The sequence below is a fragment of the Bidens hawaiensis genome, unplaced genomic scaffold, assembly GCF_021521415.1.
Source record: "Bidens hawaiensis isolate Kalapana, Puna unplaced genomic scaffold, B.hawaiensis_p1.1 tig00006484_1, whole genome shotgun sequence".
Lineage (NCBI taxonomy): Eukaryota > Viridiplantae > Streptophyta > Magnoliopsida > Asterales > Asteraceae > Bidens > Bidens hawaiensis.
In genome coordinates this window covers 801747-828994 of record NW_027491435.1, presented here as the reverse complement: position 1 = coordinate 828994, position 27248 = coordinate 801747, and the positions used below count along the sequence as shown (strand labels likewise).

Here is a 27248-nt window from a genome sequence, read left to right as displayed (position 1 = left end):
TTATCCCAGCCCCGTTTTCTTCACACCTCTCCACGGGCTCCCACTCCGTACGGCCTTAATGGGTCATGCTTACTATCTTTTATGAGGGGGCTACAACACGTTTATGCTACATGTTTTGGGAAATTTAGCTGCTAGCTTTTGGGGGTTGTTTTCATTATCGCTCTTGCTTAACGTATTCCGAACTCCAATTATTAGAAAAGAGTCGATCTAGGCTTTTGATCTGTTCATGAGTTTACTTGTGTGTGATTGTGGGGTCTCGACACCAACAACTGGTATCAGAGCGCAAGGGTTAAATGAGGGTTTGAGAGTCGATTTTTGAGAAAGTGGCCAGCAATCCCCTTAAAATACGTGCGCAGCTGAGGAGAAAAACCAATTAATTTAGTGTGGTGATCATTGAAATTGTGTGTTTACCCAACAGGCCGTGAGGGCTTGATTGAGTTCATCCAGGATGTGAAGTAGCAAGACTGGTCAAGGTCCAGTTTATTCAACCACATTTTCATCCATGTCTTGGACAAGAACAGCATAATGTGTGAGTTCTTTTTGGTAAGAGTATACCAACCGAGGTGCAGGAAAACGAGCAGGATGACAATAATTTAGGTAGCGTTGTTTTGGTTCATTAAGCGGGTGACAAAAAAAAAGGTAGAAGCATAAGTGTTTTTCTTTTCTTCTGGTTGATGCAATCAAGGAAGGAATTGTTGAACCATGGTATAGTGAAGGTCAGATGAAAAGAAAAGGACCGAGTAAAGGCTTAGTACGCGATGTCCTAGAAAGGTTGAGATGAGAAGACGGTGATTCAACATTGCAGTGAAAGAATGTTATGAACAAACAACGATTAGCAGGATAAATATTAATTGGTCTAATTGGTTTTGTTCACGGGTCAGCAGGTTAACGGGTTTGGGTAAGAAATTGGATATGGGATTTGTTAGATTAAGCCTTTCAAAAAACTGGATCCTGTTAATTACTTCATCAGCACTACTTTATAGTAACTAAGCTTATTTACTTTAAAATAAAAGGCACACAAAACTTTTGAATTAATAATATAGAATGCCACGTAGTTATCATATATCTTCATCATCAAAATCAGTTTCAAGACTGAGATAAAAGTGAAAAAGCATTGGAATCAGACTTACATACAGTTAAACTTGTACACACATGATATACTGGTCCATACAAGCATGGGCACCATAACAAAAATTTCTTCACTTTAGAAATGGGAGTTTGCTCAAATGCCAGCCTTTAAAAAGCAATAACAGAATTCAATGCTACTTGCTATTTTAATGGTACCCTACTGCATAATTCTAGAGTGCCTTGTCACTATCAAACGCATGTCTTATATCTTGTTAAAATTCTACATAATGTCCTTTAAATTTGGTACTTCTTAAGTCTTGTCTTATTGATATGATATAATACATCAATCCATTTACAATATTCAGGCCAATTTTTCATCACGATTTCAATTGATTTGTTGGTCACTTATTCAGTAAGTCACTACTTGTTTCTCTCACACGTTTCTCATATTACACAAGCACACGTTTAGCGTCTCATTACTAATAAATGCGTAGATTACGCGTCCGCACAATCAAATTAATGTTTAGAGTACGTTCTCTAATAAAAATGTAGATATGGTTAAAAGAAAAACATATCTTGTACTACATCTGAACTCCTGCTCGGTTTTCAAGAAAATAGAGAGTTGGAGGGAATGTTAGGACATTTTTTTTTACCTTGAGTTAAGAAGATGGTCATAGTTAAGGGTAGTTGTAAGTGGTTACATTTATGATCAAAGATGCTTTAGCCAAGAAGATGTAAAAATAATTTTGGTATCATATAGAATGCCACCATGAACATCTCAACCAAGTTTTGCACAAAGTTTCCATCATAGAAAGGGTATAATTCCCCAATTCATATGGTACTCTAATTACTTACACATCATGAATCAATAAGTGTGACCTTTGAATTTAACACAAAACTAGTGCAGAAATAGTAAACTCTCCCTTTCTTCAAATTTTCTTCTTTTAACTAACAAATTATTCATGTTCATTTAAAACATAACTTTTGCCATCAAATTGAATCAAACTGGGAATTATCTATAGTTAGTTTAGAACCAGAGTTACATTTCAAAACCCTAATCGCGTCCAAACGTTATTATAGGATCTCGAACACTATGAATTTGATGTTTTCTTAAGCGTTTTTCCTTGCCATATATATCATGATTCATGGGTATGATAGTAAAACTAGTTGACTAAACTATATATATATATATATACCAAATGAGAGAACTTTTAAATTAAACTGATTAGCATAAACAAAGATACATATAAAAGAAATTAACTCACATGATAGTAGACAAAGCAACTTACATATATCACTTGAACAATAAACAAAGCAAACTATATGTATATATATCACTCTCTAGAATTAAGCCCCCTATATGCCCTAGGGTTTCCAGAAATCTTTCATATTGGTACCAACCAACTAATTAATTTTCAGTAGCACAATGTTTATAACTCCTGTGCACAGAAAACACAATGCAAGCTTAAAATGGAAATGTGGGAAATAAGATAAATCACAAGAGATGGGTGGTGGTGGTAGTAGTAGTAGAAGTGAAGCCACTGAGATCAGTTGTACCACATGCAGTATTGCCAGTACCCAAAAACTGATCATTTCCTGAAATACCCAAGAAGTTTCTTGACAAGTTCATCTCTTGATGTTGTTGTTGATAATGACTACTTTCTTCCATCTTCATCCCTGCAACTTGTCCACCATAATTGGATGGACCTTCTCCATACATCCCACCATTAGAACTACCTTCCATAATTGGAAAGTTTCCAAACTTAAACAAATCACTTCCATTTCCACCCCAATATGTTAAACCAAGATCCCCACCTCCAAAGTGATGCAAGGGGGGTAATATAGGAAAGTGAGATGGTTGAGTGTTAGGAGAAATGGGAGTATTATTATTACTGGTTGAGCTTATTGATGGCGACTTTGACCTAGAATTACCTCTTGATCCCTTGTTGCTTTTCTTGTTTCTCCGGCACCCGCCACCCACCGGCACGCTCCTCAACGTGCCTCCTCTTGTCCAATACCGTCGGCAAGTCTTGCAAAAGTGGCGCGGTTGTGACAGGCTGTAGTTGTTGAAGTAGCAGAATTTTGTATTGGTAGAGTCACATCTAGGGCATTTCATAGCAGCATCCGGATATGATAGCTTATTTGTCATCCTTCCTGGCTCCAATATTGGTAGAGATCTTCCAGCTCCATCACTTCCCACCGGCGGTGGTGGCAGCAATAGTGATGGCGGAAGCTGACAAATCTCATGATCACCACCAGTACCATCACCAAGTCCTCCAGCTGCTTGCTGTAAAATAAATCAAGAAATTAATTAAATCAAGATGTGGGTATATTCTAAAACAAACTATAAAGGAGAAAAGCATAAAGAATATGTGAAATCATTGTCCTTTTTCTTTTGTTTGTATAAACAAGTGTTAAACTTGAACTGCTTTTATAAGTTTATGAAGGTGTATGTATATATGTAATTAAAGAAAAGCCATGAGTTACCTGGTGAGGCCAGCTGGGAGGATCTACATAGGAAGGAAGTGATGAGAAAACCATATGATTAGTTTGTGTTCTCTAATTGAAAGCTCTGATCTTGCTTTAATTTCTTTTGTAAAAGTGTGATGGGGTTGAGTATATGGTGGAGAATCACATCAATAATAATAATAATAATAAGTCTTTCACAGAGAGAGATAGGAGCCTGGAAAGATAAAGAAAGAAAGGAGAATGGAGAAGGCTGTGTTGTGTTTATTATTTATTATTGTTCCATGCTCTAGCCCACTCTCCCATTTTACTTTCTTACATATATTTCTAGGGTTTCTTCTTTATTTTAACATGTGAAACTAATTTTTTTTTATATGGTAATGCTCACTATTTTCATTTCAATGATGTAGGAGAATACTACAAGGATAAATACAAGTAAGAAGCTAAATTACGAAACTTTTTTATTTCCTCTCAAGTTAAAATATGAAAGTCACAAATGTCCAACTGTTGATGATGGTCATGACCCCAAGCCTTTTGTGGATAAATTAGCCGCTTATACTTTCGTATGTCAATGCGCACCAGTTCTATATAATATTTCTTTTGAATCATCTCGTTTCCTAACAAAATAGTAATCCATTTTCACATTTGTTCCATACATTCACAAAATACTGTATTGTTGTTAGTAATGTGTTTGGGTGCTAGATTGTCGCAAATAATGGGGGTATGGTGTTTTCTCTTTCACAAAGGAGGTAGTGGGTTTAAATCCTTTGAGATGCAAGGTTTGGTGGATTTATAAAGTAGAAAAAATTGTTCTTAAAGAAACTTACATGACGGTCTGAAGTCGGTAGAAAAGTTGTGAAAAAAAAAGATAAATCAAAACGCCGCTATGGTCGGTCACAAAACAATCTCGTTTCGCAAAGTGGCCTTGCAAAATGGGAGTATCCACAAAGGTTTTTACTACTACATATTCAGTTACAGATAGATCACAAAAGACTATTTGCAATACATTTACATTTACGACCGAAAATAGAATTGGAAATAGCCACTATTCTAGTAGTGATGGTAGTTTTTGGGATTGACATGGGCGTAGGGTTTTGATCATCAAGTGGTGGGGTTCATTATGAGGTGGTAATTGGTGTTGTATGGATCTCTATTCTATTATCTGAAATAGTAATTAAAATATCATAATACAAACGAATACTGATAATTTATAAGAAACTTAAAAGCCAGATAAATCCTAACTCAAAAAAACTGTGACCGTGACAGATTCAGATCGGATTTCGGATTTAAATTAAAAATCTCAAACCTGAAAATCCCTACACAAGAAACACGGAACCCGAATAACACCTCTAAGTTTGATATGTCAAGACAGTTGAAGGCCAAACAAGGCTGAAAATTTACTAGAAAATGTTTAATGATAAAAAAAAATACAGTCACTATAAGTTTAAATTTAATTCCCTTTTGGTTTATGCGGATTTAATTATGGTTTCGATGAGGTATATTAGAAATACAATAGGCAAGATGCTAGATAAGAGTGTTACTAGAACAAGAAAACTTTAAATGCATAACAAGATTAATCTACACTAATTCAATCACTCCAGCCAAGAGAAATTCACTTGTTACTTTTTGTTTCTCAAAAACAATGTTGTTTCTTGCCCTTAATATGAACCAAACTGAACCAAATATGAACTTCAAACATACATGTGCCACATTTAGAATGAATGTAGCTTTACACCAAATAAATAGTTACTGCCAAATGCCTCTCACAGACTAACATGAGGTCTACTGATGATCTATGAATTCTGGAAAATCCCCATATATTGTGCGCAAATCCCCATAAGGCATCACGGGTAGGAACTCTATGTAATGATGCTCGTCAAATAAAACAACTCATCTTTAAAGGCACTCAGTTGTATTTAGTAGAAATTAATTAGAAGTGAAATTAATTCTATCAGAAATTTGTGTTTTGTTTCCCCAAGATGGAAGTGGATTTTGAATTAATTCTATAATGTATTAGATTTCAAGATTCCTTTCACTGACAAATTCAAAACATTTCATTGAACTATTTCATGTCTACAGAAATGCCTTTGTTTTCTTCCCCATACAACATGTTGCCTCCATCCATCATGATCATAACCTAGGAAGAGATTAATACCACATCTTATTTCTTTTTCATATCTTTGCATAAGTGTACCAGATGGAAAGCATTGATCAACTAGGGGTGTCAACGAGCTAAGTACGTTCTTTGTGAGCTACTTGAAATTGGCTCATTAAAAGCTTGAATCAAGCCGAGTAATTAAAACGAGTTAGAGCGAGCCTGAGCCTATAAGTAAGCTTGTTTAGTAAACGACCCACATTATTAATTAGACTTCATCTGGAGTCAAGAAGGAATGAATATGTTGCTTCTCACTTCATCAACCTGTTGATATATTTGTGGAGCACTAATATAGATCACTGACCCAATTATTGCTGATTATGAGTGTTGCTAACCAAAATGTAAACACCAATGACTGATAGATTAAGCTTTGATGGTCAATGATCCTCAAAGGATGACTAGCTGCTACGAAGACAAGAGTCTTAAGGGTCAAGACCTCAATCAAGGACTCGCTACCATGTCAGCATGTGGAGGTCAATATATAATTACTCGAATTCGAACAGCCAAAAATTTTAACTGAACAAAATTCAAATAACGAATTTCAGTTTGAATTTTTTGGTTATTCGAATTGAATCCTTATTCCATCCAAATTTCTAATCCTTATTCCATCATGTGGAATTTGATTTTAAATATCGTGAAGCGATCAAATTTCGAATAATCGAATTCGCATTATATATTTTGGTTTTAATTCTTTGTATATGATATATTGGCTTTTAGGTTCAGTGTTAAGTATTTTTGATATTATCTATAAACAGATATATAGATTAGGGCTGGAAATTTATACATGAGACACGAATATACGACACGTACCTACACGACTTTAACAGGTAAGGTCTTAACAGGTTTCGTGTACTAAACAGGTAGACACGAAATTACCTGTTAATTTTCGTGTCTAAACAAGTAAAATACATGTTTACCTATTAAGTACATGTAAAGTATTTGGTTAAATTTTTATAATTATATATATATATATAAGTTATCATAAACCTTGAATTCTTAAAACAATTTCACTCTTTGTTTCTCAGTCGTCACCACTCACCACTCACGAACATTCCCTCTCCGGCTTTTGTTTCACTAAACATGTTGTCAAATATGTGTTTCTAAACAACTCTTATCGTGTATACCAGGTAGTAACAGGTATACACATTTTGTGTTCGTGTCTTATCGTGTACGGGTATACACGATATGTCAGCCCTAATATAAATTTACATATATTTTTTATAATATTGAACTTTTATTTTTTCTAAGTTAATTAGGGTTATTCAAATCGTTTTTTGTGAGTTTTATTCTAAATTGAATTCAGTTTTAACTTTTCCCAAATTCTAATTGAATTACCTAGATACTAGATAATTAACCCGAATTTGGTTTGATAAACCCTAGCCAGTCAATAGTAGATGAGATCGGTATCGTACCAATATCGACCGGTACCAAATATCTCGATCCTGAAAATCGTAAATTCTTGGTACCAATACCGAAATTTTCGGTTCGGTACCGGGAAATACCGGTACAACGTACCGTACCGATACTCAAAACTTTGGTACTGATTAGGTACCAAATACCGTTACCGAATTTGTTGTATCCCTAGTCAGTAGCGCATTAATTACCCTGAAAACATAAATAATAATCTTGAATTTGAGAGCTTTGGGTTCAACTTAACTCAAGTTTCTCCTTTTATATATAAACATCTTGATTTATCTAATGCCACTCTTTAGTTTGATCATTGACTAGCCTGACCATATACCTCGAGTGATCCACGTTATATGAGTGCGACTCATGCCCTTGGATCCTTAAACCTCAACTAAATGAAAAAAGAAATTAGTAAATATTGCTTACTCTTGTAAAATGTTTTTTGATATTAAAACTACTACTATTGTAATGAAGAATATGCATGGAGTGTTGTGTGGAATGATAAAAAGGGAGGTTGTAGTTGGCACATGTACGTAGCTAAAAGGAAGATACATTGTTGCATGTCCGAATCTTTTTAATTTTTAACAATAAAATCTGTCTTCTTTTATCCTTCTCTTTACCCAATTTTAATGCATTCCTAACAAATAAATAAACAATGAAAATGCATGGCTGGAAAGGAAAAAATACATCTTCCCATGCAGCTTTTACTCTAACGTCACCTCTCCGACCCACAACTCGAACGCAAACTCCTCCTTTTACTAATACATTTTGTCTCCTTCTCTAATCCAAAGTTTAATTAATTACTTATTTAAATACAAATTTTTATATTCGTTGAATCAATGATTGATGGTCAAGTCTTGGAGTCGTGTGGGTCGTATCTAGCTTTTCTTTAGTTTTGATGATCACTATAGATAGATAATTAATTAAATATTCACCAGTCATGGAATCTGCCCGTTTATCTGTAAAAAATGACGGACATGTTACGTCTTTTCTTCCTTGTAGAGTTCACCCAATGCAGGATACTCGAGAATCAATCATTTTCGATCAGTTAAATATGAAAGTAAATTATAATTTTTTTTTCTTTTTTGCTAATCAAATGACTAAGTTCAAAATATTATCAATCATCTATTGCAAATTAAGTTCAATTGGGAAAAGTAAGAACATATTTGCGTTTTAAAGTCTCAATCAAACCGAAACATATATAAGATTCTAGAAATTAAATATTAGTATAGTGTTAGAAACAGAACATTAATTTGAGACTAACTTGAACAAGAAAACAAAACATTAGTGACTTGGAAAAGAGATGCTAATTCTTTGATTTTTGCAAATAATTATGACGTCAGATTAATTTGATCATTATTGGACAAAAATATAAGTATTTTGAATAATAAACATTCTGCTATTTAAATATGGATTTGAGTTCAAGAAAATACAATCTATTGTGTTACTCACAAATTCTATCCATGTTAGAGCGCATCTATAATGATAATTGATAAGCCTTCAAAAAAATGCCACATTAGCTGAGAATCATATTCTTAATCTTTAAAACCATCTTTTTCTTTCACATCAACAAATCTTTACAAATCGTCTGTATGTCTCATTCACGGATCAAACTACTATAAGTTCTTGAATCAATCTCTAACTCAATTTAGCGGAAATCACTTGTAGCCAACCGAGATCTCAGATCTTTTTTGTGTTGGTTATTACCCGAAATGGTAAGTAAGAGGGAGTAGGGAGAGAGTTAATGAGAGGATAAGATTTAGTTTTTCAAAATGTTAGGTTATGCATGGGTATACTTCTCCATATAAGGGGGAAGCATATCATGCCACATTATTATTCACGGCCCATTGGGCCTAATATACATGGTCATGGGCCCAAACATACATTAAAAGGAACCGACAAACTAACTAACATACATAATGATAAGATTAAACAAATACAAAAGACTAATAAACAAAACGGGGCTCTACATCTTCACATCAACACCTTATACTACAAATAGTTTTATTTTTAATCAAAATTACTTTTATAACTATATTATTTTATAATATTTCGTATATGTTTAAATAACATAATATATTTTAAATTTCAATAAACAATTAAAAACCAAATCTAACTAGAAAAAAAAATTAACATTAATAATTTAATGTATTATTAATATTAAAAAAATACTCTTTAAACAAATGTATTTTCCAACAACTATATATTTTTAACGGCTATAAATAAATACACACCTTATATAATTATTTCTCAACTTTCAGAGTTTGTGCAAGAACCACCCCCACCTCTGATTGTGCAACAACCAAACCCTGCCTCGACGGAGCTGGATGATTTTGATAATTCATGTTGAAGGTTAACAATCGTTAACGGGAAGACCATTTTAGGTACGATGGCAATGAGCTAGATATATCAAAAATGAATTTCAAAACTGATGATCCATGGAAATGGATATACGATACGGATACTGATACTGATACTGATACTGATACATATATATCAGATACTCATTTTTGTTTAATTATGTTTAAGTAATTAAAGTAAACTTTACTTTTTATTTTATGTAATTTTATTTTATATAATGCAACTTTTATGTTAATGAAATTTTATTTAATTTATAAATGATTTTATAAGTTTGATTTAAAGTTTTTTTTTACTTTATAAAAACTAAAATTAAATGTTTGAATAATTTTATTGTATGGGCCCACCTAAGTCGCATGCCTCATGTCTGCTGGTGCGGTCCTTACTCGGTTGAATTGGCTCCACGTCAATGGTGTTCGTAGCTAGCTCGTCCGCTTCATTCCGCATAAGCCGAACATCCACAACGAACGCCCCAATCTGGATGCTCTTTTTAGTCAGTTGATAAAATATATGATACTATGACCGTTGAATTGACTATTAAAATTCTAGAGTACTAATTAGCAGTGTTGTTAGGGTCTTTTAATCAGGTTTCGGGTTATTAAGGTTTTTTGTTATAGGAATCTTACCATTTACCAACTCAGATAAAATTCGGGTTATCCGATTTCGAGCTTATTCAGGTCAATTTAATTGGTATTCGGGTTCCCAAGTACAAGTTGCAATGCATTCTATATAATTTAAGTTAACTGGATATTCATTAATTAATATGCATAAATTATCAATAAAACACTACTAATATGATACTTGGTTCAAACCCATACATTACACACGTATATTAACTAAAAATGGTCGAACAAAAGTAGCATAGAACCATTCCCCATCAACAAATCGCATAAACTGAAAAGAAAACATTAAATCTTATCACCCAGACCATATCAACAACGAAACAAAACATCATGTTCACAACAAAATCAAAATATATGGATGGAAATGCGCGAGTTTTTTCTTTATCAATTGTGTATGTCTTTGTGTGTAATTTGCATTTGTTTATGTAAATTCGAGTTAATCCGATCACGCCTTTCTTAATCCAATTACCAAACCAAACACAAACTTCGGGTTCAGATTCTATCTTAAACGGGTTTGGATTGTCCGGGATCCATCTTAATCCGGTTCACGTTATTTTGGGTCGAGTTCAATATTCGGGTAGGGCATTCGGGTTTGGTAAAAGTGACACCCCAATAACTAATTTACTAGATGTCTTTAACAACAAACAAATTTAACTACATTTATCACTACAACATGTTTTTCTTCTGTAAATATTATTTGTTTTTTTGTTTTCAACAACTAATTTGGATTACTAGCGGACCATCGACCCACTCGTTCATCTCTATTCATCGAGTAACTGATAGCACCGTCGGGAGAGTTTTGAACCCAAGACCTTTTAAATTGAAGTCTTTGAGTGCCGATCAACCCTTTGAGACATAAATTGAAGTATAAAAACATAAATACCAAAACTTTCAAAATACAAAAAAAAATAAATAAATAAATAAACGTTATGTTTGATTATGATTTGGCAAATTTCACCTTTAGTACATACCATAACATTGCTATATCTAATAAACTATTTACCATGTCCCAAACAATTAATACATTAATCATTGATTGTATTAAGAGACTTTATTCATTACTAGTCAACCAAACAATAAGACCATGAATCTAGTCCATTTCCTAACACGTGAACTCTAGCAATTGATCAGTTTATTATATGTTCGGTTGTAAAGACAAAACCATCATATCATTGTATTAGTTTTGCACCATTTTATATATTAGACCTTTATGTTACATGATTTCTTAAACGGCCACACTAGCCCCCATCATGATTTACAAGTGTTTGCAAAAGCCTATTTCAAAAGCTTTTAAAAGGCATCCTTGGTCAAAAAGATGCAAAGATCATTTGCTTCATTCATATAGTCGAGTTCTATAATTTGATATTATCATTATACAATCCAACAACGGTCCATTTACTCATTAAAATCTTGAACTAAAGTTTATGTCGTCTTTTTCCTGAACAATATTGATTTAGCAATCATTTCAGCTAAAGATAATTTGTTATCTTTACGTGTGTCTAATTACTTTAAAACAAACACTACAAAGTTTCCGCAAATCATGCAGATAAACAGGTCAGCATCGCACTAGCATATTGACTCTTTTGTTACTTTCATACATCTAATGTATTGTTTGTGATTTTAGCATGTACGCCATCAGTGTTTAGTGTAACTGGATTTATTTTAAACCAATGAGAAGATAGAATAAACATTGATACAAATTAGAAGGTGTGTGGTAAACACTTATTCAAAACTATTCAAATTTCGATAACTATGATATCCTAAGTACTCTAAAGGCGAAACCCCTAGACCATGAGGATTTCTGAAGGAGCACTACCCTTGGTGGGTTCTAAGAGGCAAAACCTCCGGCGTTAATCAAGCTAATTTGCATGGATATGCTAACAACAATATTTGATTTGCAAGGAATGAGTTACTACTGGTCCCTAGTGGTAACTAAGAACAGTGGTAGCTTGGATGATCAATAGCGGTTTAACAGTTAGTTACTACCGAAGAGTGATAACTTAATCGTCATTGATAAGTTACAACTAAGCTGTTAAAAATTAATATATTGTCAGTTGTAAGTGAGCTATAGTAACTTAGCCCATTGAGAACTATGCTTAATAGCATTTATGAGTAGTAATACTTGGAAACGTTGAGAAATACTAAATTTTTACCAAGATTTTTCATTGATGCGAGAAGATATTACCGTCAATTGTGTTGTACACTTTCACGAAAATTGGCAGCATAATCATTTTGATGGTTAGACCCATATATAAAAGAATTCATGTGTTAGAACTAGTATGTAACAACCCGAAAATTTCATGCCAAATTTGGCAACCTTTAAAACTTAAAGAAGCCAAGAATAAAATCCGGCAAGGAAAAGGCATAAAAATGCGTAACCATAAAGTTCGGATCTTCGTTATGATATTTTATAAGTCGAATGACCAAACTATCATTCTGCCAAACTTAAGTCCAAGGTCCCATCTGTAATTTTCCAAAATTCAGATGAGACGAATCATCTCATTATTATACGGCCGTCTCATCCATAACTTTGATAGTAAGTTTGTTTTGAGACGGGTGTCTCATCCGCCTACAATTTTGTGATGGCCCTATTATACGTATCGTCTCATCAGCATAGTCAACAAAAATGTATCAAAACTGACTCTAACGTGTCAGCTCGCATTTTTTACTCATCATGTACGATTGATGTAACATTCGTCAAATTTCAAACCCGAAAACCCGACCCAATGACCCGTCGCGCGAACCATATCCCACATTTAACAATCAAAACGCGTTTAAACTTCGAATTCGATAAGGAAATAAGCATATTCGTAGTATATACGATTCCATGACGTGGATAATTGATCAATTACAACCTCCTTGTCCAAAAATCCCAAAATTAACCTATCTAGAACGCTAGTTCGATTTACTATATAAACTGGTGTTAGAATCCAATTAAACTCGTCCACAGCTCACTCAAGCTATCGTGACCTAAACCCCAATGCTTAATTATACAATATCAACCTCTTAATCTTCGTTTTTAACCTCATCATCGACGGCCCTGTTTTGCTTCGTTCACCATCGTCTGATCAGTGTTAAAGGTAATTAAATACACGATTTTAATCGCGTTTACATGTAGATCAAAAGCCCTAAACTTGATTTGATTAATTGTAAACGGATTGATCAATTTAAATTTTTAGGGTTCATTAGCAATTGGAATTCTTTCTGTTTTGTTTATATTAATTTGGTCCAAAGATCTAACGCATGTGCTGGTTAGCCCAGCTGGTTAAACACATGATTCATGGGGTGGTGGTCGCGGATTCGACCCTCTGCACCCCGGATTTTTAGTATATTTTTGTTATCTCCTATTTAATTACTTAATAACTATAATATTAATAATAATTGATTAAAACTGTTTTAATAAAAACCGACTTTACAATGCTTGTTTTTCTCACGTTTTCGTTCGTGTATTTATACATATAAGCATATATGTATGTAGATATATTTATAAATAATACCGCATATTTAATATACTGAGTACGATGATGATGATGATAATGATTTAATATACTAGATTTATCGATTTAATAAAAACGTAAATTTTTATACTTATATGCATTTATTTTACTTAAATAATATTTTTATATATTATGTTGTACTTTTAGGCGAATAATAAACTAATAATATTGTTAAATATGTGTTTTACTTATATATATCTTTATATAATAATTTAAAATTTTATGTTTTAATCATGTAAACTAATAAAATTACAACTGATATTTATTGAGTTATGTTTTTCATAAATTAAAATATTTGTTTTATATAATGAAAATCCTTAAATACGTATTATTATATTATATTGATATTATTTAACTAGTGAATCTTGACTTAAGCGTATCTGTTACTCTCGTTTCTCTTAAGTTTAAGACCATGTGTAGTCATAAAGCTCCACTACCAGGGGTTATGCGCCACGTGGCGCCCAGTCAGAGTTATGGTTTTGTACAAAAACAGGCTGCAGTCATAACTCTCCACCCCCAGGCATTATGCGCCACGTGGCTCCCAGTCATTATTAATTTTATTTGTTTTTTTAAATACTAAATCATTTTTATAAATTAACATAAAATTTAAAATTAAATTAAACTTTCAAATAAAAAATACATTAAACTAAATTAAAAAAAATACATCAAATTAAAATAAAAAAACATAAATAAAAATAAAACTCATTTATATTTTTCTAAAATTTTCGCTCGTCGAGTGGCTTTTAGAGATTGGTCTATCGGGTCGTCTTCGGATAGCTCGTTTGATAAACTCTCGATGTCTTTGTCCTTCTCATTCCTTCGAAGTAGGTCGATGGCGTCCAAATTTACTTGAAGTCGTTGGGTTCCAAGTTGGTGTAAATCTTGGAGTCTAGAGTTCATTAATTGGAATTGGCTTTCCAATTCGGGGTTTCGAACCCGTTGCCGACGACGAACCGGCCCCTTTCCCCTTTCCTTTGCCTTTGGTTCTTCTACCCCCCGGCCGAGGCATGTCGGTAGTATTCACAGGGTCATTATCGCTTAAGTTGAAGTTTCGAGCGTCGGAACGGGGCGTGTCTGGATCAACCGAAGACGATGTTTTAGACTTTTTTTTACTCGGCCCACCGTTGGCTTCGGCTTCGGCATCCAACACCAAGCCCCATTTTGGGTGAAATCTCAATAGGTCTTTCCAAATGCCAAAGTAGTTGAAGGTCCCGCCGACCTTATGTTGAAACTCAACCAACGCGTTATCCATGACTTCCGCGTCCGAGACACCGCTACTCCTAGTTCGATTCATCTGAGAGAAAACCGTATGGAAAGCCATGAATTTGGTGTTTATGTCGCCCCATTTCGACAGTAACGAATCTTTTTCTCGACGCGAGTACCCGCTTAGGTTGTGAAACCTCTCTATAATTTTGTGCCAAAATACCCCCGTTTTTTGATAGTTCGCTAAAAAAATAAAAACATTACAATTTTAATGTTTGTTATAAGAAATTTAAAAAAATATATATGCATTTTAAAAACCTACCGCATTTGGCATCTTCCGATATCTGGCACCAAGCACGAGCACATAGTACGCACTCGTCAGGACTCCACTGGATCACCGTCTTTCTAACCCGAGGTTCGCCGGCGGGCTTCTTTGCGTGTTTTTTCGAACGTCCGCGTTGGCTCGAACCGCCTACGGTCTCCGGGATGGGTTGTGTCTCCGGCACGAACTCGACCTCGGGTTGGCTCTCCGGGGCGGGTTGGGAACCCAAATCGGCAAAAATGTTCGCCGTCGGGTTTTGGAAACCGGGCACCGCATTTGGCATACCGTTTTGTAGATATGCAATGTACGTGACCATTTGCGGGTCATACATTTTGCGGGACGGGTACGGTTGGCGTCGGGGCGGTAGATTGGTTCGGTTGTGGATTTTGGTTGGGTTGACGGGCATATTGACCGAAACCGAGAATATTTTGGTTGTTTGTAAACATGATGGTAGAAATATTAGTGTAAAAGATATAAATATTTGTGTAAATTGGTATATATTGGAAGGAATGTGTTAAAAAATATGAGTTTGGTTTGTTTATATAGTATAAATATAATTAATATAATTTTTTTTAAAAGCCCAACGGCTCCAAGACCAACGGCTCCAAGATCAACGGCTTTTTTTTGGATCTACGTGCCATTCTCCGCGTTTTAGATACAACGCACAAAAAAAAATCAACATAACGCAGGGGGGGGGGGCGGTGTACCCCCCCGCGTTTTCACCAAAACCTTGGCCACTACACCTTGTCTTAACGTTCGCGTGTGACTTTTCTCATTTTCTCATTATCTAAATCATTGTTGTTCGTCTATCGAGGTGAGTTTGCATATCCCTTTTTTTCATCTTTTAAATTTGGGGGTGGCATGTATACCCTATTTAAATTACTCATTTTTATTTACTTATCTATTCGTAACACAATTCAATATGTATTTATGTGTGATTATTGCATGTACTATGATAATGCTCTATGTGCTTATTTATTTATTTTTTTTATATTTGGTGGTTGGTATCTCATCCTCATTTATCCTTATTTAGTATGATCATACATTTACCCAAGTACTTTGATTTCGTATCAATAAGAACGGGTCTACATCTACTTGGTTGTTTACATTTTCATAAGAATTGTAATACTCATCATTTACATATGAATTGTGGTTTATATATATATATATATATATATATATATATATATATAGATATATATATACAGAGAGAGAGAGAGAGAGGAAGGTTAAAATAAAAGAGTCAAGTTATTCTACAAAGGTTAATAAAAATGAGAAGTGTGAGAAGCCATAAATAATTGACATGTGTCAAGTGCGGACCAAAAGAAAAAATGTATAAATGTAATTGTACACATTTTCTCTCTCCACATGCAAAACACATGTTAATACCTCCATCATTTTAGAATGTCTATAACTTTTTCGTATGATATTTTTTTTTAAAAAAAATCATCATAATAACAAACATTTTTTTATTTAATATGAGTATGATTTTTGTTATATAAAATTTAAAACAAAAATCACGTTATTGTGTCTTTTTGCACACCATTGTGTCTTTTCGCACATCATTGTGTCTTTTTTTGTCATTGTGTCTTTTCGCACACCATTGTGTCTTTTCTCGTCATTTTGTCTTTTCGCACACCATTGTGTCTTTTCGCTTTTCATTGTGTCTTTTTCGTCATTGTGTTTTTTCGCACACCATTGTGTCTTTTTTCGTCATTGTGCATTTTCGCACACCATTGTGTTTTTTCGATTATCATTGTGTCTTTTTCCGCCATTCTGTATTTTTTCGTCATTGTGTCTTTTCGCTTATCATTGTGTCTATTCGCACACCACTGTGTCTTTTCGCACACCATTGTGTCTTTTCGATTATCATTGTGTCTTTTTTCGTCATTGTGTCTTTTCACTTATCATTGTGTCTTTTTTCATCATTGTGTCTTTTCGCTTATCATTGTGTCTTTTTTCGTCATTGTGTCTTTTCGCACACCATCATGTCTTTTTTCGTCATTGTGTCTTTTTTCGTCATCATGTCTTTTCGCACACCATTGTGTCTTTTCGCTTATCATTGTGTCTTTTCGCACACCATTGTGTCTTTAACTTGAAACGTAAAACACAATGGTGAATACGTATAACACAATGACCTAAAACGTAAGAAACAATGATGAATACGTATAACACAATGAACTAAAACGTAAGACACAATGGTGAATATATATAACACAATGACTTGAAACGTAAAACACAATGGAAACAACATATTACACAATGACAACCAAAAAAACACAATTTAAAAACCCATTAATTTTTTTTTATTTTTATATAACAATATGATACTCATATTAAAGATAAAAAAACGCTTATTATTATGGTGAATTTTTTTAAAAAAGTAATGTCGTATGAAAAAGTTATGGACATTTTAAAATGAAGGAGGAATTGACATGTGTTTTGCATTTGGAGAGAGAGTCAACAAATGTGGGTTATTACCTTCATACAATTTCTATTAATTTTTATTTATTAAATTAATCTCAGCCATTTAAATCTAAGATTAATGGACTGGATTTCTTCTCACCCTTCTCATTTTTGTTATCCTTTGTATTTTAACTTTACCCAAAATAAAAAGAAGTTTTGTAAAAAGTATAGGAAAAGATCTGAACAACTAGATTAACTATAACACATAGGGGCATTTTAGTCCATAAGTTTGAATTAATTAAGGAATTTATTTCTTGGTTAATGGCCACTATTTTCTTGGATCTACTTTACAAATCCTGAGAAAGGTTTCAACGAAACTAATAGGAGGCGATGAAAAACAATCTCTGACTATTGTCATCCCAAATATTATATTATGGGTTAGACCTCAAAATCTTCATCCCCAAATCACGACATCGGTTTTGAATTATTTTACCGTCGCCGACAGCCGCCTGTAACATCCATCGCCCTTGCCACCACTCCATGTTTTCCCGAGAACCACTGTCGCCTCCTTTATGCTTGGTGGACTGCCGCCGCCGTCGCCGTCGCCGGAGCTATACGCATGTTCTATTTGTGAATTCATACCTATGATATTATTTCAGTTCCTATTTTGGTGGATATGAGGTTGGTTTTCTCTCAATTGTTATATTATATTTGTTAATCTTCTTCATTGGACATAGTGGTGACCGGTGGTCATGAGATAATGGATGGATAATGGCTATTATTTCTCCACTGTAACTATAAAACATATATTCATTAACGTTTGTCTTTATAGTAGATATATTCCAAAGTGTGTTATTCCATGGTCGCAAGCGGATAAAGATTACAGATTATGCAAGCCTTATTTTTGCTACTATGACAATTTAATCAATACGCGGGCTAATGTTTAAGATATTTCACATTGTGCCTTAATTTTCGCATGGTGGGTTGATAAATTTTTCAACAAAGGAGGGGTGTGTTTGGCAAAGGGCTTTTAGGAGTTTTTTAGAGGCTTTAAGCTACAAGCTTTTAGAAAAAACTTCTATCTAATAAAAAGTATTTTTTTGGTAATAGGAGCTTAAAGCTTTTAGAGGATGAGAAAAAACTCTAAATTGAAACGCTACTATAGGTAGCGTTTGAGAAAAAACTATACAAGCTTTTACATTTGAATTTACAAGTTTGGTACTTGAACTTATATCAATTTTTGTTAATTTATATAATAGTTACACATTTAACCCTTATCTAAACTAACTACCCCCATGAATTTTTTAGCAGCCATAACTTTTTCATACGTTAATAATTTTTTAAACAAATTACATCATAAAAATGAACATTTTATTCTCTTTAATTTGAGTATGATATTGCTATACTTCTTTAACTTTAAAAAATTAACATACTACGTGATTATCGGTTAGGATCGGTAAAAAGTTGAGTCAGATGAGCTCGAGTCATGTGTAAGACCAAATTAGGAGTCGAGTCAGATGAACTTGAGTCATGTGTAAGACCAAATTAGGTTTAGAACGAGTCGATACAAAAATGGTTAAATTAGTTCGATTCGTGTCGGTACGCTTTTGAGTCGAAAGGGGTCAGGTCAGAACATATTTCAGATTAAAACAGTGCATGTTCAGAAAGGGATTCATATCAAAATATGTTAGTTTAAAAAAATTATCTATAAAATTAACATATGTTTCAGCTTTGTTTCTTGATTTTCGACATCATTTACAAGCTTACTGCTTTTTCATGAATTACACGTCTACATTTAGGTTATGTATGCACTGTCATCAGGTGAATCATGTACCGACACTGATTATGCGGTTGATGTTAGGTTGTGCGCCTATTCCGCCGCACCACGCGGGCACCCAACTAGTTTTATTAAAAGCTTTTGCTACTCTGCCAAACACCTAAATATTTAAAAGCTACAGCTAACAACTACCAGCTTCTAGCTTTCAGTTTCCAGCCTTCAGCTTCCAGCTAACAGCTACCAGCTAGTTTTGCCAAACATACCTGAGATGGCTAGAAGATATAGATTTGAATTTTAGTTATTTGTTTTTACATTTACAACTTTTTAGTTATTAGAAGTTCTGGAACATTGAAATTTTCGTTGTAATTATATTATTGTGTTTTTTTTTCATTGTAACTATGTTATCAAAAGTGTTTTCATTCACTGTAACTATGTGTTTTTGTTCATGAATGTTGGTTATCTAGTAATTGTGTTTGAACCAAGAATATAGTGTTTTTGTTCATAATTGGTTAGGATGTTCAAGATAATGTATTTTAGTTCTTGAATATTATGTGTTTTTTTGTTGTAGCTGTGTTTTAGTTTATAATGCTCAAGAAATGTGTTTTAGTTCTTGGTGTTGTGTTTTAAATTTGGATTAAAATTTGGTTTTGCTTTTAAATTTTGATCAAAATTTGATCTAAAACACACTATAATATATGATGTTCTTGTTGTTGTGTTTTAAATTTGGAATAATATATGATAATTATAGATTTATAATGTTTTCATATATAACAAAACACACTAGACGATTATGCCCCAAGAGAGTTATAAAACAAGTATAAAAATATAACACACCCCATCTTTATCCATCTTTCCATCTTGACCATTGACTACGAAGATCTAACTATCCAGATTACTTTCTACACTTTTTAGACACACTCATCTTTTTAGGATAACCCCTCCCTATATATATATATATATATATATATATATATATATATATATATATATATTAAACTAAAACTTATGTATTTTCACCAACATTTGTGTTGACAAACTCTATTTTCATACATGTTACAGATACAAGTAGTTGATATGATTCAAGATTGAAGACAATAGCTTGACCTTAGGATATTTATTCAAATAACAAAATTTTGATGTATTTGTTACGAGCATTGAATTTGTGTACTTGTTTAATGTTAATGAAGTTTGACGCTTTAATTAGTGTCTTCTGAGCTACTGTCCAATCAATACGTTACGCCATGACATGTTCCGCCTTTGGTCAGGGTGTGACAGTTTGGTATCTGATCCGAAGGCTATAAGATAGGTGGTTAGATTTAACGACCTAGTAGCATGCTTAGGGTCCTTATACGTGATATGTCTTGACGTGTTTGCACCCTGAATTTTGTTATTGATTGCAGTAGCTTAAACATTATTTAATGATTTAATGTTATCCTTTTACACAAAAGCACACACTTATTCCGAGGCTACGCCTTACTCTCAAAAATTATTTTTAAAACTCTAGGACGATTTTTAATCGGGAAATTCCTTAAGAAATCCCACCTTTTTACTCCCCTCTCCTTGAGGATGATTCGTGGGACGGATATGTAGTAACTGTAAGAGGGACGCACTTGTTTACCGAACCCTTGACACCAAGGCTTGCGAGCCTAAGGAAGTGCAATGCGCATAAATCTCAATCAACCGCGAGACATGGTTACCTTCCTGGAGTGTTCGATAAGGGTGTGGAACTTATTAGGCCAAAGCATATCACACCAAACGTACCCGAATCTGCTACCCTCATTGTATCAAACGTGGTCATGTGACAATCACACTCTTAAATCAACGATGAGACTTTGTTTAAATTTTTTTTATTTTTTTAAAAATGAATATTTTCTCAAATTATCAATTTCATAAATAGTCATTTAAAAATGAATATTTTCTAAGTTAAGGTTATTAAAATTTTATTTTGTATTCTCATGAATTTTCACGAAACTAGAAATTTCACATAGTTATACAATTTTTTTTCTCCAAAACATAATAATTTTTTCACGTGTCGTCATTGTAGCATGTCTTCTTCCCGCTTATCAACCGTAACCGTCGCAACAGCAACTCGGGCCGTAGCATGTTATCCCGCATCGCTAAGGGAATCGTGGAAGCCCTCCCAACAATCATCTCTCAACTCCAAACTGTGAATGCTCCTACATCATCCACAACTCCGAACCCAATTGCTTGCTCCATCCACAACCCGCCCGAATACTTCGGTATCGACGGTGCTACTATTCTCCTCCAATGGTTCGAAGAAATGGAGAGCGTGTTCCTCCACTGTGAATGTCCCGAGGACAAAAAAACCACTTACGTCTCTAGCGTACTTGTCACACCCCAAACCGCGGCCTAGGCGTATGACACATATGTTGGTACCACATTTGTAAATATATCAGAGTTACGTTTTTAAACGGAAGTCTTTAGAAACATGTGGATTAAAAATATAATATTTACATTCACAAAAGACGCGATTAAAGTTCCCGTTTAATATTTTTAAAGATGACTTGTTTTAATTACAAAACCAACATTCATATTATATTAAGTTTAACAAAAAAATCCGAGCCATCGGATATCTTAAGCACTTCGTCATCCCAAGCCCTAATCTTGATCACCTGCAAAATGTTTAGAAAATACGTCAGCAACGCATGCTGGTGAATATGCTGATGCTAAAAATATTTTCTTTTACTTGATCACCCCTCGAGACTACGTAGGACTCGGCCCATCATGGATTAGGAATAACCAAGCTAAATAACACAATTTATAAACTCGAGTCTCTACAATAAATACCCCAGCAAACACCGTTGCGTTCGACATAGTTATGTACCCGTATGTATACACATGGTCATTAACTCCCCCAGGAAAGCATCAATATAACCAGGTGTGGTGTGCCCACCACATATGTAAGGATCCAGACAAACGTATACTACGTCCTGAGGGCTAGGCTTATACTCTTGTTTAAAAATGTTTTAGAGACACGTAGTCTCATGTAAACCTTTTCATTTAAACATGTTTGACTAGTTTAAAACAAGTTTGTAAAGTTTGGGGCGTATTCACCTTTTTGATTTGGATCGAATTCAATACACCGTCCGAGGGTCTTTCCCGTTGTTATCTCGCACCTATAGTACGAGTATATTCTTTTGTTAGTCGGATATACAATCTGATTTAAGACCTTTAGTCTTTTATAATATTTACCTCGATGAACATTTAGTTCAAATCTCTTTTACTTTCAAACCTTTAGTTAAAAAGTATTCTTTTCTTTTATAAATTAAAAGTATTACTCTTAACTTATAATCATAGTATAAACCTTTAGTTTATTTTCTTTAAAGCCTACGTTTCTTCTTCTATAAGAAACATATTATTTTCTTTTCTTTTCTTTATTATTTATGAATAGTTATTATTACTTAAACAATATTCTATAACAAAGAATTTCATATAATACAATCACATTGATAATATATATATATATATATTATATATATATATATATTCATAATTCTATCCTTTCTTTTCTTTGTTATATTTTCTTTTATTTATCGAGGTATCGAGTATAATCTCGACTTAGGGTTTAAGCATTTATAATATTTTAATGTTATTTCATTTGCCATTATGCCTACCTTTGTTGGCTTATAATATCTCTAGATGACCGAGTAGCACTTCGACGTCTTTTACCCTTTTTAACTCTTTCTTGAGCAACACTTCACTTTGGCACGCAAAACGAGGCACCAACACTTCTTCTCACGCCGACACGCTTTACGAGGCGGGTCGTCGGGACATCGGGATGGCAACTCCTTTCTTCGTTGGAATGTCGTCGGTATTGTGGCATGATTATCAAGGAAATGGGCACGGAAAACGAGGTAATGATCGAGGGTTTGCACGAACTTCGAGGTATAATTTACGAGGCTAGAGAGATGTTTTAGTGAGAGAGAAGAGAGCTAATGTTGGTGTGATGAAATGAGATGCTCATAGCTTTCTATTTATAGGCTAACCAGCAAGGGCATCACGATACGCGATGGACTTTTACAAGCCCGTCGCGTATCGCGACGTAGCTTGGCCCAGTCACCTTTTAGACCTGCCACATGGCAGGGTTGTTCCACGTGGCGGATATGCTGCCACGTGGTGAACGTTGTGCCACGTGTGGACACGTGGCAAGCCACGTGTTTGCGTGTCAGACAACACGCGATGGGTCAGGAAACCAGAATTTTTATTTTTAACCCTAAGGTTTATAATTTGACATTTTTGATCCTTTGACTTTGGAAACTTGGTATTTTAAACTCGAAATTTTCACGATGTTACATCCTCCCCACCTTGAAATAAATCTCGTCCTCGAGATTGCTTCTTTTGAATAAGTGGGGGTATTTCTTCTTCATTTCGGATTTGAGTTCCCAAGTATATTCGGGGCCTCTTCGTGAGTCCCACTTTACTTTTACGATTTTCAACGTTCTTCTTTTTAATTTCTTTGTCTTTGTATCTTCAATTTTAATTGGTATCTATATGAATTTTAAGTTTTCACTTATTTCTACATCTTTCAAGGGCATAGACAAAGATTCATCGGCTAAGCATTTAGACGTGGAATACATTGTGTATCCCTTCCATTTCCTCGAGTAGTCGCAATCAGTATGCAACAGTACCAATTCGTTCAAGTATCTCAAAGGGTCCAACGAATCGAGGACTTAGCTTTCCTTTCTTTCCGAAGCGAACTACGCCTTTCCACGGCGAGACTTTCAAAAGAACTTTGTCACCAACATTAATTCTAAAGGCTTACGACGGATATCGACGTAACTCTTTTGGCGATCACGTGCCATCTTAAGTCGTTCATGGATTTGTAGAACTTTTTCGGTGGTTTCTTGAACTATCTCGGGTCCAGATAATTGATTATCTCCGGTTTCAGACTAGCACACGGGCGTTCTACATTTACGACCACACAACGCCTCAAAGGGTGCGGCTTGTATACTTGTGTGATAGCTATTGTTGTACGAGGATTCTATTAGGGGTAAGTGGTCGTCCCAACTTTTGCCTAAGTCTATCACACAAGCGCGGAGCATATCTTCCAACGTTTGAATTGTCCTTTCGCTTTGCCCATCAGTTTGTGGATGATAGGCGGTGCTAAAGTTTAGTTTTGTGCCTAACACTTGTTGGAAGCTTTTCCAGAAGTGAGACGTAAAATGACTGTCTCGATCAAAAATTATAGACAATGGTACACCATGCGAAGCAACGATGTTGTTCGCATAGATACGCGCTAATCTATCCATTGAGTATGATTCATTGATAGGTATGAAGTGAGCGGATTTTGTTAGTCTATCCACTATGACCCAAATAGCATTATGTTGTCGAGTCCTTTTCGGGAATTTAGTGATGAAATCCATGGTTATTAATCCCACTTCCAAATGGGAAGTTCGGGCTGCTGAAGCAGTCCCGATGGCTTTTGGTGTTCCGCCTTGACTTTCAAACAAGTTAGACATTTCGCCACATGCGAAACGATGTCCTTTTTCATCCCATTCCACCAGTAGTTCGGTTTGAGATGTTGGTACATTTTGTCACTACCGGGGTGCATCATGTACTTGGACTTGTGAGCTTCATTCATTATTTTTTCACGCAAGTTTCCAACGATTGGTACCCAAATCCGGTTTCCCATTCTAAGGATATCATCGTCACCTTTGACTAACGAGTCAATGTTGCCGTTACGTTTTTCATCGGAAATGTTGTTTTCATTTATGGCTTGGAGTTGAGCAGGTTTGATTTGTTCGATGAGATCGATTTGAATTTCTAACCTTAATGCTCGGACTCTTCTCGGCTTTTCATGTTCCTTACGACTCAAGGCATCGGCCACTACGTTGGCCTTACCTTCGTGATAGACGATCTCACAGTCGTAGTCATTAACGCATGTTAAGCTCTTTTTGTTCAAAGATGTGTTTCAAGCTTTTGTGGTCGGTATACACGATAAATCTTACTCCATAGAGATAGTGTTTCCATATCTTCAAAGCAAAGATTATGGTGCCTAACTCTAGATCGTGAGTTGTGTAGTTCTTTTCGTGCACCTTGAGTTGTCGAAAGGCATAAGAAATCACTTTATTTCGTTGCATTAGTACACATCCCAAACCGGAATGAGACGCATCACTAAAGACAACGAAAGCTTCAGTACCTTTTGGCAAGGCCAGTATAGGTGCTTGGGTGAGTTTTTGTTTAAGTATATCGAATGTATCTTGTTGTTTAGTTCCCCATTCATACTTGATTTTTTTGCGAGTTAGAGAAGTTAGGGGAATGGCTATACGGGAGAAGTTTTCAATTAACCTACGGTAATTGCCGGCCAAACCTAAGAAACTTCGAATCTCGGTTGGCAACGTTGGAATTTCCACTTAGAGATAGCTTAAATCTTAGCGGGGTCCACTTGAATACCATTGACGTTAATGACGTGACCAAGAAATTGCACTTCCTGCAACCAGAACTCGCATTTAGAGAACTTGGCATACAATTTCTCGGTTCTAAGTATTTCAAGTAAAGTTCGGAGATGGTTTTCATGATCATCCTTAGACTTAGAATAAATAAGTATGTCGTCGATGAATACGATAACAAATTTATCCAAGTAAGGCTTAAAGATTCGATTCATCATATCCTTAAATGCGGCTGGCACATTAGTGAGTCCGAATGGCATAACGGTGAACTCATAATGGTCATACTTTGTTCGGAACGCGGTTTTCGGAATACCCTCGGATTGGAATTTGAGTTGATGATAACCAGAATGGAGGTCGATTTTCGAGAAATAACTAGCACCTTGGAGTTGGTCAAATAGATCATCGATTCGAGGTAGTGGATACTGGTTCTTGATTGTTACTTTGTTCAACGCTCGATTGTCGATACACATACGCATGGATCCATCCTTCTTCTTGACGAAAAGTATCGGCGCTCCCCATGGCGATAAACTTGGTCGAATGAAACCCTTCTCAAGTAGCTCGTCAAGTTGTTTCTTCAATTCTTTCATTTCGGTTGGATCTAGACGATAAGGAGCTTTGGCGATCGGAGCAATACCGGGAATAGGATCAATCCTAAACTCTACTTCACAATCGGGAAGGATTCCAGGAAGTTCATCGGGAAAAACATCGGCAAAGTTGGAGACAATAGGCACGTCCTTTATCTCCCTCGGTTTAGATTCTTTAGTGACGTAGGCCATGAATGCTAAGCATCCTTGATTCAAACATTTATTAGCCCTAATCATTGAAATTATGCTAACTTGGCCAGTGTTTTTGTATCCTTCAATTCGAATGATTCGTTTATCAGGGGCTTGAAGTTCGACGGTTTTGCTATTGCAAATAATACGAGCATGATTGTTGAATAACCAGTCCATACCAAGTACAATATCAAAACCAGCATGAGTCATTGGAGATAATTGAATGGGCAGAATATAACCGGCTAAAAGGATTTTTCCGTTTTCAAAGGCTTCGGAGATTTTAACTATTTAACCACTAGCGGTCTCGACGCTTAGATTTTTATTTAGTTTTGTTAATGGTTCGTTTAATAGACTACAAAAGTTATAATATATAAAACTTAAATTGGCACCCGAATCAAACAAAACCCAAGCATACGTGTCGTTAACTAGGAACGTACCGGTGATAGTTTCCGGCATGTCGGCCGCTTTCTTGGTATCTAGAACGAAGAATCTTGCATTGCCTTTCTTCACTTGACCACTTCCACCCGCAGCACCAGTCACGAGTTTGTTTTTGGGGCACTCAAAGCTTAGATGTCCCATTTCTTTACAGTTGTAGCAGGTCATCTTCTTTTTCTAGAAATCGGCCGTTGCGTGGCCGGGTCTATGACATGATTCACAGACAGCTGCGGTAGAAGACTGAGTATAACGACATTGTCTCCTGTGGTGTTTTATGCATGTCTTGCAGAACGGGGCATTTTAATTGAATCCGGTACGGTTTATACTTTGCCCTTGAAACGGGAACTT

General features: G+C 34.9%; 1 protein-coding gene across 1 annotated transcript; it reads right to left on the bottom strand.

Annotated features, from left to right (window-relative positions):
• Positions 1 to 2334: 2334 nt before the first annotated feature.
• LOC143632589 (dof zinc finger protein DOF3.6-like) lies at positions 2335 to 3811 on the bottom strand. Its single transcript, XM_077101068.1, has 2 exons — positions 3556 to 3811; positions 2335 to 3355 (listed from the first exon to the last, which is right to left on the bottom strand). Exons 1-2 carry the CDS (start codon positions 3607 to 3609, stop codon positions 2564 to 2566), a joined length of 846 nt encoding a protein of 281 aa, XP_076957183.1. The 5' UTR covers positions 3610 to 3811; the 3' UTR covers positions 2335 to 2563.
• Between the last annotated feature and the right edge of the window lie 23437 nt (positions 3812 to 27248).

Coding starts and splice junctions, on each gene's coding strand:
- LOC143632589 (XM_077101068.1), bottom strand. CDS start 3,609: ATGGTTTTCTCATCACTTCCTTCCTATGTAGATCCTCCCAGCTGGCCT. Junction 3,356..3,555: donor CTCCCAGCTGGCCTCACCAG/GTAACTCATGGC, acceptor TTTATTTTACAG/CAAGCAGCTGGAGGACTTGG.